Source organism: Chrysochloris asiatica, unplaced genomic scaffold (genome assembly GCF_000296735.1).
Source record: "Chrysochloris asiatica unplaced genomic scaffold, ChrAsi1.0 scaffold00012, whole genome shotgun sequence".
Taxonomy (NCBI): Eukaryota; Metazoa; Chordata; class Mammalia; order Afrosoricida; family Chrysochloridae; genus Chrysochloris; species Chrysochloris asiatica.
The window spans coordinates 32,008,232-32,021,899 of NW_006408530.1; the positions used below are offsets into that span (position 1 = coordinate 32,008,232).

A 13,668-nucleotide genomic window follows, 5' to 3' on the forward strand; every position below is an offset into this window, starting at 1 on the left:
GCCTGCCTTTGTTCTCCTCTCTGTCTTAATTTGAATCTGAAGGAAAATGTAACTAGTAACTGAGTCTTTTCTCTTTTGATTCTGGGTGTTTCTACCAAAACTGACAAGGCTGCCATCTGGGTGGTTATATTTGTAATATGAGCACCTGTTGTCTATGAACTGAATTGCAGCCATAAGCTATGCCATTGAATATCCTTGTCACAATTAGCATTATCTGATTCAATTCCCAACTGCTACAAGCAGTAAAAATAAAGTCTCTCGTGACTATAATGTAATGTCACTTTATATTGAGAATATAAGTTGAGTGATATCGCAGCAAAATCATAGTTTAGTAAGCGCTTCATAGTTCTGATTTTTTCTTGTTTCAAAGGGAACAATGAAAGTTTCTACACCCATGATTTGATAAGCAATCAAATAACAAGCAAAACAAAATAAAATAAAAACCTTTTGTGGATATGAAAGTCTGATTAAAGAAGAAAAAATATTCAAACTATTGCATTACTATATATAAAAGTTGAAATTATTGCATTTAAATTTTTACAACTTGGTATGGTTTCTAACTTTGATTTGAATGAACTCTAAAAGAAAAGTAGAATTAATTCTAATTTATCTAAATTTTTAAACAATGCCTATCATATAACATTTTGAGGAAAGGGTTGTTGTAGTTGTTAAGTGCTGATGAGTTGGTTCCAATTTATAGCAACTGTCTATAAGGTTTCTGAGGAGCGGCTAGTGGATTTGAACTGCCACCTTGTAGTTAAGCAGTCCAATGCTTATCCTGCTGTGCCACACCAGGACTCCTTGAGGAAAGGGCAGAATTTAAAAGGAACAATGCTTGGATATTGCAGTCCTATAAAGTTTGCTAATCCAGTCTGTAATGCATTAGATAAAATTTGATATAATATACATGGGATGCTAATATTTGTCAATAGGTAACACAGTACCTAACAACAACAAACACTTTTTTTTGCACTTAGTTCTTATGTTAATCTCTGAATTTATATTTAACTTCTGATGGTGCTTATCTCCAGATTTCTCTCATATAGATTCTAGTTTGGATCTATCCAGAAGCCTATTTAACATCTGCCCCTAATATCTAATGGATGTCTCAAGCTTACCATGTCCAAATGGAATTCTTGATTCACCCCCACTCCTCCCACCTCGACATCTAGCACCTCAATCTTCTCTTCCCCTGTCTTCCCTACATAATTCTTAAAATTTAAGCACCATCGTTGATCGCGCCCTTAGCTCCCACATTTAATCCATTAACAAGGTCTGTTGGTAGCCCATCCAAAATACCTCTGCCCTCCAGCTACTTTATCTTTATTGCTGCCATCTGACTTGAGGCCATTGTCATCTCTTCCCCAGACCTCAGAAGCCTCCCAGTTAGTCTACTTGCTTCTTCTCTTATCCCCTTGTGGTCCTTCTGCACAGAAGTCAGAAACTTTTTTTAAAACTTAGTTCATGGGGGTCATTACAGCACATCGACGGTGGCCTCAGGCCGGGGCTTAGGTGTGCCCCGGTTTGCCTGCTCCGAGGCCTGTGAACAGCCACCATGTCGATCTTTACCCCTACCGACCAGATCCGCCTGACCAATGTGGCGGTGATGCGGATGCAGCGAGCTGGAAAACGCTTCGAAATCACCTGCTACAAAAACTAGGTCATCGGCTGGCGAAGTGACGTGGAAAAAGACCTGGATGAAGTTCTTCAGACCCACTCCATGTTTGTAAACGTCTCCAAAGGTCAGTTTGCAAAGAAGGAAGATCTTGTCAGTACATTTGGAACTGATAACCAGACTGAAATCTGTAAGCAGATTTTGACAAAAGAAGAGGTTCAAGTATCTGATAAAGGCACACACAGTTGGAGCAGATGTTTCGGACATTGCAACCATTGTAGCAGACAAATGTGTGAACCCTGAGACAGAGAGACCATACACTGTCATCCTGATTGAGAGAGCCATGAAGGACATCCACTATTCAATCAAAACCAACAAGAGTACAAAGCAGCAGGCTCTGGCGGTGATCAGGCAGTTAAAGGTGAACATGAAGATCGAGCATGCTCACTTGAGGCCGCGGTTCGTCCTGCCAGTGGCGAAGGGAAAAAGCTGAAAGAAAAGCTCAAGTCCTTGATCAAGGTCATCGAGAGTGAAGACAGTGGCCAACAGTTAGAAATTGTGTGTCTGATTCCGAGAGATTGACGAGCTGATCAAAAAGGAGACGAAAGGTAAAGGCACTATAGAAGTGCTCAATCTGAAAGATGTGGAGGAAGGAGAGGAGAAACCAGTCTGTTCAACTTGCAAACACTAAAGTGGTTTCTTTACCGACCATACTGTTAGATTTCTGTGGCCGGACAAAGAGTTGCTCAGACTACTGGATGACTTCCAATTTTGTGTTGAACACGTACCCAAGAAGACTTTGGTGGGTCGTATCATAATCTGGGATTAATTTTGATGGGATTATAAATTGGGGTTGTAGGCTCAAGTGAAAAAAAAACCAAGATGCAAACTGCAGACTAGCATCTTGCTGCCTCCTGCCTCTGTGTCTGGGAGGTGCCTCCTGTGGGCATAAAGGGGAAAGACTGGGCATTACTGTAAGGTGACTGTTCATGGGGTCATGCTGCCTGACAAAGAGGGCGTTTGCTGAAAATGAAGTTAGAGTCTTGTTGCTGCAGAATGAAATGTGCATATGGAGGTAACTCTAGAGGGATCTGATGTGGAGGTACAGATGGCTTCCTGGGGTCTGGAAACTAGGCACAACATGACTGAGTAACCTAGGTTCTTCTCAGTAAACATAAAGTGTATAGCATATATTAATGTAGCTAACATTATATGTAATCAATAAAACAACTCTTATTTAAAAAACAAAAACAAAACTAATTCATTCACTTGCCTGAAATCTTACCTATGATGACTTCGGTTACATTTAAAATCTTGTCCAAGAATGCAAGCCCCACACATGACTTCCAAGTTCTCAGCTCACATGGGACTCCTCTACGAGCTTTTGCTACACTAGTGCCTTCTTCTGTCTCCTTACTCACAAAACCCTGTTTTTTCTTTAAGAAAAGACCCTATTTATTTAGGGAACCCTAGTGGCTCAATGGTTGAGTGCTTGACTACCAAGGTCAGTGGTTCAAACCCAACAGTGGCTCTGTGGGAGAAAAGATCTGCTTCCATAAAGATTGCAATCTAGGAAACCTATGGAGCAGTTCTGTTCTGTCCTATAGGGTCTCCATGAGTTGTAACTGACTCAATAGCACATAACAACATTTACTTCTTGTTCACCTGTGCATTATCCATCTCTGCCACCTAGAGTGGAATCTCCCAGAAGTAGGAACTTACGTGTCTTGTTCCTTGATGTTTCTCCTGCACCTGGAATAGTATTTAGCATGTGGTAAGCTCTCAGTAGACTCCTGCTGTTGCTCTGTAGGATGAACACTGGACTGCAAACCACAAGGTTGGCAGTTCAAACCCACCAGCCACTCCTTGGAAACCTTATACAAAGTTGCTATGAGTCGGAGCAGACTCAAGGCACTTAACAACAGGCACTCAATAAATATGTTTTGGAGGACTGAATATTGTTAGCCTTATTTCTTTTATAAGATGTAGCTGTGACTTTTTAAAAAAAAACTTTACATTTTTAACTAGGCTTAGCATAAAATAAGGCAGCCCTTGTATGGCACTGGGTAAGCACTGGACCACAAGGTCAGTTTGAACTGTAAGGTCAACAGTTCAAACTCACCAGTTACTCCTTGGAAACCCTATACAGGGTCACTGTGAGTCAAAACTGACTCGATGGCACTTAACAACAACTTACCAACAACAACAGCATAATAATGGCTTTCTCTGACAATTTTAAATTGTGTGTTTGATTTTTTAAATTCCACAAATAGATAGCCTCATCCAGATCCAGGGTAAAACCAAAAGTGGGAAGGATGATTCTCAGAAAGACATCTCCAAAGAAGTTTTCACTAAACCTGACTGTGAAAACGAAGTGCTTGCACAGTCAACACCCGAAGTATTACCAGAGAACAAGGAAGGTGGACTCACACCCCAGCCAGGTAATGATAAGTCTTGTTTCTGTTTCCACAGCATCCAAATAACGGCAGTGTACTTCCATTATTATTGAGGTGACTACCTTCATTCTGCTTCCTTTTCTTCTCTTTCATGTTAAAACCACCAACTATTTGTAACCAAATGCTTGAATGTCTGTTGCTATTCAGAAATACTACACAGAGAAACAATAAATACATAGCTGCGTGTGCTGCCAACGAGGCCTTTTGCCATTCCCACAGGAAGGGTGCTGTTTTGATATTTGGGTGCTATTTTGATATTTGGGAGGTTCTTATGGATAAAATAGTAAGTTCGACAGATTATTAGCAGTTGAGTCTGACTCATGGTAATGGAGCCTGGAGTTACATCATCCTACAATCACCAGCGTATTCTAGTCCATCATTGCAGTGGTCTCCCTTGCCTTCCTTAGCCCTCTGCTTCATCAAGTATAATGTCCTCCTCTAGCAATTGAGCCCCTGATAATGAGTCCAAATCAAGTGAGTGAGACAGTGTTTTGCTGTGATCCGTAGGGTTTTCATTGGCTGAGTTTTGGAAATAGGTCACTAGCCGTTTCACTTAGTCTGGAAGCTCTGCTGAAACCTGTCTATCATGGGTGCCCCTGCTGAGATCTGAAATACCAATAAGATAGTTTCCACTGTCATAGTAAAAATGCAAGGCACCACAGTACAAAAAACTGACAGACAGTGGTGTACCCGACGCTTACCAGATCATTAATTCTTTACATAAGAATTTTGTTTAATTAGTATGTTTTGAATTTTGGTGTATAAATTTTTTTCAAAGAAAATGTTTTTAAGGAACATAATTTCAAGGCTATATAAATGCTAACTGCATTTGAAATCAACCATATAGTGTTTTGGATTGACTGACTTTTTAGTTTATTGCATTCATTATTTATAGTTGGAGTCTTGATAAGATAAGCACTCAACTGCAAGGTTGGTTTGAACTGCAAGGTCAGCAGTTTAAAGTCAACAGCCGCTCCATGGAAACCCTATACAGGGTCGCTATAAGTTGAAACTGACTCAACGACACTTAACAACAACAATAATTTATAGTTATTTTTGTTAACACACACCAGACTGCATGTCATACATTACTGTATTTTATAGCCAGATGGCATAAAATTGTGAGTATTTTTGGGAAACATCCCTTATTATTTAAGGATCCCTGGTAGCGTAATGATTTTGAACTCGACTGCTAACCACAGGTCAGGAATTCAAATCTACCACCTGCTCCATGGGAGAAAGATGAGGCTTTCTGCTCCTGTAAAGATCCACAGCCATGGAACCCACATAATCCCATCACTACCACCCTTATTACTTAGTTACCATAGTAACTCACAGATTGATAGTCTCATTATAGCAAACGCACAGTTGTTAGGGTGAGACTATTAAACATTGATATAATTTGGAGTTAAATTTATAACTTTAAAATGAAATATTCATTTAAACATTTCTGAGCTCAAGGCGTCCTGGTTTATTCTTCCCTCGGCCTTCCATTTCTCTTATTGCTCTAGGTCTCCTCAAAGGTAATTCTGGAATGGACCTTGCTTATGTCCCAGTTCATTTTAATGGCCTTTTCAATAGATAGGGTACACTCAGTTGGGGTATATGCTCTTTGGAGTTTCTAGTTTCCTTATTCCTGTCATAAAAAACATCACAAGTCTTATGAAACTCTTCTAATAGAACTGCACATGACTCAGTGAAGTAAACATCAGACTGAGAATTAAGACCTGGAGTTTTTCATTGATTGGGCCATGAGTCTCTCCATCTGTGGCAGAGAAACATTGGCTTGTTAGTTATAAATCAGTCCCTTGATGAAGACATATGAGCTCACACTTAGAAATACTTTTCAAAAATCACTTGACCTTTAGAAATTCTATTCTGCCAGGAAATTTTGCCTTGGCCCTATCCACTCCAGGCACTGTACACGTCCATCCCTACTGCATCCCCTTCTTTGTTTTCATTTCTTAGACCAGTGGCCCGAGAACTGCATACAGGAAATACGCTTCACATCTCTCACTCACATAGTTTCTCATGAAAAGCAAACAGAAAGAAGACGAGGAGGAACATGGTGTTTGAATGTTTATTCCTCCCACATACTCTCTTTTAGGACATCAGGGTGATGTGTACTGTTCTGGAACTGTAATTTTGGTGTAATTTGAATTCTATGAGTCTGGAAGGATGGATGTATCCTCACAAGATGCATCAGTAGATTCAAACCATTAAATTCGTGGAAATACCAAAAAGAGACCTATTTCCCAAAGTACAAACATCAACTGATTTGGAATTGACCTCACGATGCTGATCTGTAAGCTTTAATGCTCTGACCGTGGTTCTTCAAATCTAAAGACACACACTGATTGTGAAATGCACTTATTTACATACTAGTACAAAGAAAAACTCTGTTAGTTAGTTAGACAATGGCACATACCTCAACAGTAGTCCAGGCCAGGTCACACCACTCTCTGTGGCCTTGACATTTCTTTAATCATTTCTGAGGGATTTGGCAAGATCCCGTGCCTTCATTTGCTTTGCTTAGCATGTCATAGTCATCATTTTTGCACATCTTGGTAATCAGTTATAAGACGGCTTACCTGATTTACAGGGATCTTCTTTCCTTAGGTCCCATGAAGCACTTGGTTTTTCCTTTGCGAGAAGATACCACATTAGGGCTGTTCCTCCAATGAGACACATGTTTGCTTATTTAATATCAAATGTATGGCCCTCTCTTTTGCATCCAAGTTTTTTGCTATGCATAATAACTCTTCAAATACAAAATCATGGTGAAAACATTTTGACATGATTTCAAAGGTAATTAAGCTCAGCATACATAGTAACAACAGTGCACCCACCTCAAGTTTAACAGCTGTAACAAAGCTAATGCAGGCTCAGTTACAATGACAACTTCACAATCTCCACGTGGCAACAATGATTGTAAGATGGTATGATTATTGACTTCAAGACGTGCAATTTCAGAAGTGTTAAAGAGGGTGATATGATATTTATTTTTGAATAAATGAAATGTAGCATTAATCCACAAACTAAGTTTGTAAAGCGACTAGTGCCTTGATCAGAAAAATAATAATACAACGCCGTTTGCAAGTAGAATGGCAAGCAAATCATAAGTTTTAGAGCTGAGAAAATACTTTCAGAGGTCCCTGAAGAACTATTCTAGAGGTTGAATTCAGGCTCTGGATCCAGATTACTGGATTTAAATCCTCTTACTCAGAGTATGGCCATGACTAAATTAATATATTTCATTTTCTTCATCTGTAAAATGCACTACCTATTTCTAGAGTTGTTTGAAATCTGAATGAGTTAATATAAACTAATATATGTTCTTAGAACCGCCTTTGGCACATTTTAAGTACTCAGAATATATAAGAAGAAACAGCTAGAAACATTCATAAATAATCAGAATGTGGGATGTACAAATGATGAATCTAAGACATGCCAATTTCAGAAATGTTAAAGTGTGAAATAATACTCATTTGTCTCACATAATTTGGACCTGTTATTAGGACATACTAGTCCTTGAAGAAGGACATCATGCTTGATAGATGATCAGTGAAAAGGAGAAAGACCCGCAACAACCTATATGACACAGTGGCTGCACCGAGGCTCAAACGTAGGAAAGATTGTGAGGAAGGTGCAGGACCAGGAAGTGTTTCATTCTGTTGCATCTGGGGTTGCTATGAGTCCAAACTGACTCAACAGCACCTAGTAACAATATAATTATTACTTACACTAGTTTGAGTCTAACCTTAAGTATCCTGCAGAATATATTGGACAGTGGGACTGGAAAAGAGGTTAAATAAAAAGAGATACTCAGAAAGGAAGCTTGTCCACTCATCTTTTTAAATGTTATACTCTGAGCTACAGAGAACCAGGCATTTAAATGATTGATGTAAAAACAGCTGTACTGCTGCTTACACTCAAAATGATGCTCATTCAGTTTCAGTGTAACTCCACTCAAGCAAGAGGGATAGATTCTAGATTCCTTTCAGATGACTAACAACTAATAACAATTCTTGATAGTGGGAAACTCACCCTTACGCCTAACTTGTATCCTTTTCAGCTAATTCTGAATCTATTTCATGTTAGGTCATTAGCCAATATGAAAAGCAACTGGTTACCTTATAAGCCAATATGCAACTAGGTGGCCTTTGTTGCTGTAACTTGCCCCCACGTCAATTCTGACTCATGGCAGCCCCATATATGCCCTAGTAGAATTGTGCTCCACAGAGTTTTCAGTGCCTACTGGAAGATTCACAGTATGAACTGCATGTCTGGATCGATTCCTACTGCCAACCTTTCAGCTAGTGGTTCAATATTTCACCTGTTACTTGAGCCACCAGGGACTCCTAGACGGCCTACTGTGGTAGTTTTAGTTCAAGTCCAGACACAGATTCTTTAACTCTATTTTTCTCTTTTGATGTAGCTATTTTGTTTCCCCACCCTGCAGAAAAGCATAAATAAGGCTGCAGTTTCTATTTTGTCTCCTTATTAGAACAGTTGAAGACTTTGCCGATATATGATATCTTAATGTTCTGCGCAAGTAAAAATACGGATCGAATTCATGTTTATACTAAGGTAAGCATCATGCAGATTCTAGAAGTTGAAACACATAAAAGTTTTCCTTTTTGTGTGTCTCATTGGAGATATTTAGTTTTATTAACATTGAGCTAGGCATTATAGCTAATTCTCAAATCCACATATAAAATCTAAAGACAATGAGAGACCCGAACAGCTGGGCATAGAGCACAGACTTCAGGGTCAGACTGCCTCAGTTCACATCTCTGTGACTTGCCAACTATGTCATCGCAGACACATTACTTAGTTGCTCTGTGCCTCCTTTTCCTGAACTTTGGAGAAGAGTTGTTCATGGATAATATTAGCTGATCCATTTCAAGAAAAATGTTTAGCACAAGGCCCAGCTACAATAAAACTCTCAAGAAAAAAGTTAACTTCTCCTTGATAATTAGTAAACGTGGAATGAATTGCAGGAAGCGTTGGCCATGATTTCTCAGATTCTTGACCCAGCCTAGGTTAGTGATGTTCAAACTTTTTCATCTTCATACCCCTTTCACTCTTAAAAATTATTGAGGGTCCCCATTGTATCCTATCTCTGTTGATATTTACCATATTTGAAATTAAAAATAGACATTTTAAAAATTCATTTATTAAAATAACAACAACATATCAACAGTAAAACCTCTACATGTTTTCATAAATAGCAGAGAATGACATTTTTCTAAACAAAAATATTTAGTGAGAAGAGTGGCATTGTTCATTTTTTAGTAATTGTCTTTCAAGCTTTAATAGAAGACAGCTGAATTTTCACATCTGCCTTTGTATTCAATCTGCTGGGATATCAGACCATGTAGCCTCTGGAAAACTTCACTAAACACCAGTGAGAATAAAAATGAAAAAGCAAATAAATCTTTTCAATTTTTACAAACCCCCATTTGACCTTGTGGATCACCTGAATGGGTCTTAGGAATCATATGAGAATCTTTGGCCAAGGTAAACTAGTGTGAATATTTGAGGAGAACTTGATGAATGTATATTTTAGGAGCTTTGGTGGTGTAGTGGGCTGCTAACCACAAGGTCAGCAGTTCAAATCTACCAGCCGCTCTTGAGGAGAAAGATGAGACTTTATGCTCCCAAAAAGATTTACAGCCTCGGAAACTCTACATAGGGTCACTATGAGTCGGAACTGACTCTACATCACACAGTTACCACCACCACTATAAATACTTTGTTGTTGTCGTTGTTAAGTTTTGACTCATAGTGACTGTGCATAGGGCTCCCAGGAGTCTTGCTATGGCACTGTTGGATAAAGCACTAGGCTGCAAGGTCGGTTTGAATTACAAGATTGGCAGTTCAAACTCATCAACTGCTCCTTAACAGTCACTGAGACAGGACCAACTTGACAACACTTAACAAAAACAACATAACCCAAAGACCAGCTGGTGAGTTTGAACTACCGACCTCTTGGTTAGCAGTCCAGTGCTACACCGGTTGTTGTTGTTGTTATGTGCCATGGAGTCAGTTCCGACTCATAGCGACCCTACACAGGATTTCCGAGGCTGTAACTCTTTACAGGAGCACACCACCTCATCTTTCTCCCGCAGAACCGCTGGTAGTTTCGAACTGCTGACCTTGTGGCTCGCAGCCCGATTCGTAACCACTACGCTACCAGAGCTCCTTACCAGGACTCTGTAAATACTCTGGTTGGGTTTAAAGCAAACAAACAAACAAAACTCATTATCATCTAGTTGATTCCGACTCATAGCGACTCTATAGGACCAACTAGAACTCCCCTATAGGGTTTGCAAGGCTGTAATCTTTACTGAAGCAGACTGCCACATCTTTACCTCACAGAGCAACTAGTAGGTTTCAACCTCTGACCTTTTGGTTAGTGGTTAAGTGCTTTGACCACATTGTCACCAGGGCTCCCTTGGTTTTGTCTACAATATCAAATATCTACTTTTGAAGATAACTTGTGTTCTAACTGACCGATCTTTTAGCTATAGGTGTTCTGCTAAGTCAGATACAGTTGTAGAGATGGTGTGCTATATAATATTATTAAAAGGAGATGGCTAGGACCTTGAATTCCAGAGTTCCCAAGCAGCATCTAGCATGGGGCCATAGCCAAGAGTGCATAATACCAGAGACCAAGCCAGGCCATAAACACTGTTCCTGCAGGAGGCTTGGACCCCATCCCACCCTGGGAGCCTCTCGCTGTGAGTGGTGAGACACGCTGTGAGGAGCGCCAAGAGGAGGTTCTCCTCAGAGGCAGGTCCCTCTTGGTGTTTGAAGATGAAGAAGCCAGGCAACGCACACTGTCAGACTTCAGAACCCCTTAGGCTCTTTGCACAATGAAAGCTCTGTCTCCTGAATCACCTTACCTGTGTTTCCAGACTTCTGTGTGGAGACAGAGAGCATGTCAGACATCCGGGAGAAGGTCAAGTGTGCCTACTGCTAAGCCAAACTCCAATGATGGGGTCCCTGGCTCTGCCACCTAACCTGTTAGCGGGGCCACCTCACCTTCTTGAGCGCTCTGCTAATGGTCTCAGGTGCATTTTTGTGACAGTTCTAAACACTTACATGTCTCTGCCATAAAATGTTATCATTCAGTTCATTTTCTCTACATGAGATACTAATGACATGAAATGTTAATATGTCTTCACAGCTACAGTAGAGTTTATGAAAGCTTTCCTTTTTTTTTGTCTTTAGAAGAGCTGAATGAAGTAAAATCTAGAAGTAAAAATTTGGAGAAAAAAACAAAAAACCCCTAGTTTACTATCTGAAAGAACACCTTTAAAGGAAGAGTGGTGGGAGACATTAAGCATCCTGTGTCATAACAGCAATATGACTAAAAACCTGGTCATTTCAACCAGTCCCAAGTGTAGCTCAGTGTTAGCACATCAATTATAATATAATCAATAAGGACCTTTTGTGTGTTTCTCCCAAAGTGATTATGGGAGCTGTATATAACATTTTGTCTGTGCTGAGACAATTAGAATCTGAGCTCAACTATTGCTGATACAATAGGGTTTCATATGCAGAGGTTCTGTTTCCTCTTCTTTTAAAAAAAAATACTCATTTTAAACCAGCTACACTCTTGTACATGGTGCTTTTTACCCTTAAGACTTTGGAATATTGTGCGGTTCATTACTGAGACCTCAACGCACCTGCTCACACTCCAGTTCCTCTCTAGTTGATAAGGAGCTCATGTCCTATTGGCAGTTGGTCCTCATGGATCCACATTGCTTTCTGGGAGGAAATGTTTGAATCATTTCTCTAGAATTTCTTTTTTGCCTTCTCACTTTAACAAATGGATAGTCTTATCAAACCATTTGGGAAGGGTGATGCCATGCCTTCTTTCAATACAATACTGATATTTTCAATCACTGTGAAAGACCCCATCCCACCCTGGAGAGTCTCTTGTATTTGTGAATTTGGGAATGGTTGCACTATAGCTAATTTCAAGTATGTACTAGTGTTTTGTACTGCCTTTGGACTCCAACACATATTTTGTGGAGGCTTATTTCAATTTATAATATTTCCTATAATATGATTATTTTCTTTAAAAATCATTACTAGTGTCTACAGATAAAAATTGATTAACGGTATCTTCCTAATCTGTAATCAGGATGGAAAACAGATGAACTGTAATTTCATTCCTTTGGATATAAAATTAGACCTTTGGGAAGATTTGCCAGCAAACTTTCAGCTGAAAGAAAATCGCTCACTGGTAAGAAGAGCCTCTTGCATTTATTTTGAATAAGAACCTCTTTATTAATTTTAATGATCATGTTGAGATTAATAAAAGCAGAGCACTTTGTGGCCTGTTGCAGAGTAAAGTCACTAGTGGCATTTTAATCAGTTCAGACAATGCCTATTAATTACCCTAGTGCTAAGAATAAATGTGAAATCTGTTTCCTGGGCAAATGATCACACCTAAAATTGTTGTTTCTGTGGATAGAATCATCCTCACATCATTTAACTTCTCATTCACAGGATTTGCAACTGTGATACTTGTATCTGAAAGAATCACATTTTATCTTATAAGGTTAAGTTCTAGCAATGACAAAGTCTGAGAACAAGGATAATACTGTGTTGCTGTTGCTGTTGCTGCATGCTGTCAAGTCAGTTCCAACTCATGGCCACCCTGTAGAGGGTTTCCAAGGATGTAAATCTTTACAAGAATGGAAAACCTTATCTTTCTCCCACAGAGCGGCTGGTGAATTCGAACTGCTGACCTTGCATAACTCTTTGCATAACTGAGTAACTCTTAATTCATTGTCAGAGTCACCAGTGGACAGCTCTAGGTCAAGTACATGCCACCAAAACTAAATACCTACCACACTGCCATCTAGTTAATTCCAACTCAAAGTTGGAATTATATAGGATTTCTGAGACTGTAAATTTCTATGGAAGTAAAAAGGCTCATCTCTCTCCTATGGAATGGCTTGGTGAGTTTGGACTGCCAGTCTTTTGGTTAACAGTCCAGTACACACCAGGGCCTGGGGGCTGGGGTGGGAGTTGGCCTTAATTTTATTCTATAGCCACCTTAACCTGCATTGCTAAGAAGGGTCTGTACGCTCAGGGACTAATTCCACATGCAGAGCACCATTTTCATCAGGAAATTTGGACTATTACTTTATCTTCTTGGTGGAAATGAAACATGGCTCATGGGTCAGCAGCACCTGAATTAAAGGAAAAGGTGGTGGTATTGTTAGGTGCCATCCAGTCAGTTCCAACTCATAGACCCTGTGCACAACAGAATGAAACACTGCCCAGTCCTGCACCATCCTCACAATCATTGTCAAGCTCGAGCTCATTGCTTCCTCTGTGCCAGTCCATCTTGTTTGCGGTCTTTCTCTTTTTCACTGACCCTTCACTTTCCTTCTCCAGGGACTGGTTCCTCCTGATAATATGTCCAAAGTATGAGAGATGAAGTCAGGCCATCCTGGCTTCTAAGGAGCATTCTAGTGATACTTCTTTCAACACAGATTTGTTTGTTCTTCTAGCAGTCCATGGAACTTTCAATATTCTCCAACACCATAACCCAAATGCATCAGTTCTTCT

At 39.7% G+C, this 13,668-nt stretch overlaps 1 protein-coding gene and 1 pseudogene across 1 annotated transcript in view; both read left to right on the forward strand.

The window, feature by feature from the left end:
- Nucleotides 1–13,668, forward strand: part of ZRANB3 (zinc finger, RAN-binding domain containing 3) — a 226,722-nt gene that overhangs the window by 194,804 nt on the left and 18,250 nt on the right. The window contains exons 13-15 of the mRNA XM_006834600.1: nucleotides 3,877–4,056; nucleotides 8,579–8,661; nucleotides 12,230–12,331. Of these exons, the coding sequence (XP_006834663.1) occupies nucleotides 3,877–4,056; nucleotides 8,579–8,661; nucleotides 12,230–12,331 (365 nt within the window). The remainder of the gene's footprint in view (nucleotides 1–3,876; nucleotides 4,057–8,578; nucleotides 8,662–12,229; nucleotides 12,332–13,668) is intronic.
- Nucleotides 1,556–2,306, forward strand: LOC102837144 (annotated as a pseudogene).